General features: G+C 58.4%; 1 protein-coding gene across 1 annotated transcript in view; it reads left to right on the top strand.

The window, feature by feature from the left end:
- The first annotated feature begins 37 nt into the window (after positions 1 to 37).
- Positions 38 to 668, top strand: part of VPS16 (VPS16 core subunit of CORVET and HOPS complexes) — a 2,507-nt gene continuing 1,876 nt past the window's right edge. Inside the window, exon 1 of the mRNA XM_010175580.2 lies at positions 38 to 173. Coding sequence (XP_010173882.1) covers positions 165 to 173 — 9 coding nt within the window. The 5' untranslated portion in view covers positions 38 to 164. The remainder of the gene's footprint in view (positions 174 to 668) is intronic.

Here is a 668-nt window from a genome sequence, read left to right as displayed (position 1 = left end):
AGGGGAGCAGCCCCGTGCTGTGCTCACATCTCTCCTGCCCTCAGTGGAAGAGTGGGCAGCTGGTGCAGCTGGGCTGGACGGCCAGCGAGGACCTGCTGTGCATCCAGGAGGACGGCACCGTTCTCATCTACAACCTCTTCTGCGAGTTCAAGAGACACTTCAGCATGGGCAACGTGAGCGGGGCAGGGCAGGGAGGGGACGGGGCCCCCAGGGGGGGGTTGTGTCATGGAGATGGGAAACGCTGGGAGGTTTCCCTGAGGAAAGGTTTCCCTGTGTCTGTGGGGCACAGTGGGGAGCTTGGGGCTCTCCCAGCTCCTCTGCAGGGCTTCCTGCCTGCGGGAGGGATCTGGTCAGTGTCTGTTCCCAGGGATGTGATCAATGTACCCAGGGATCTGATCAGTGTCCATAAATATCTGAAATGTGGGGGCAAAAGGGCAGTTAGTGACAGAACAAGGGGAAATGGGTTTAAGCTGAAAGAGGGGAGGTTTAGATGAGATATTAGGAAGAAATTGTTTGGTGTGAGGGTGGTGAGACAGTGTCCCAGGTTGGCCAGAGAAGCTGTGGCTGCTCCTCCCTGGAAGTGTTTGTGGCCAGGCTGGATGAGGCTTTGAGCAACCTGGTCTAGTGGAAGGTGTCCCTGCTGCTGGCAGGGGGGTTGGGACTGGAGG

The sequence above is a fragment of the Antrostomus carolinensis genome, unplaced genomic scaffold (genome assembly GCF_000700745.2).
Source record: "Antrostomus carolinensis isolate BGI_N321 unplaced genomic scaffold, ASM70074v2 scaffold33169, whole genome shotgun sequence".
Classification (NCBI taxonomy): domain Eukaryota; kingdom Metazoa; phylum Chordata; class Aves; order Caprimulgiformes; family Caprimulgidae; genus Antrostomus; species Antrostomus carolinensis.
Note: the sequence above shows the minus strand (reverse complement) of the source record. Positions and strands in the feature narration are given on the sequence as shown.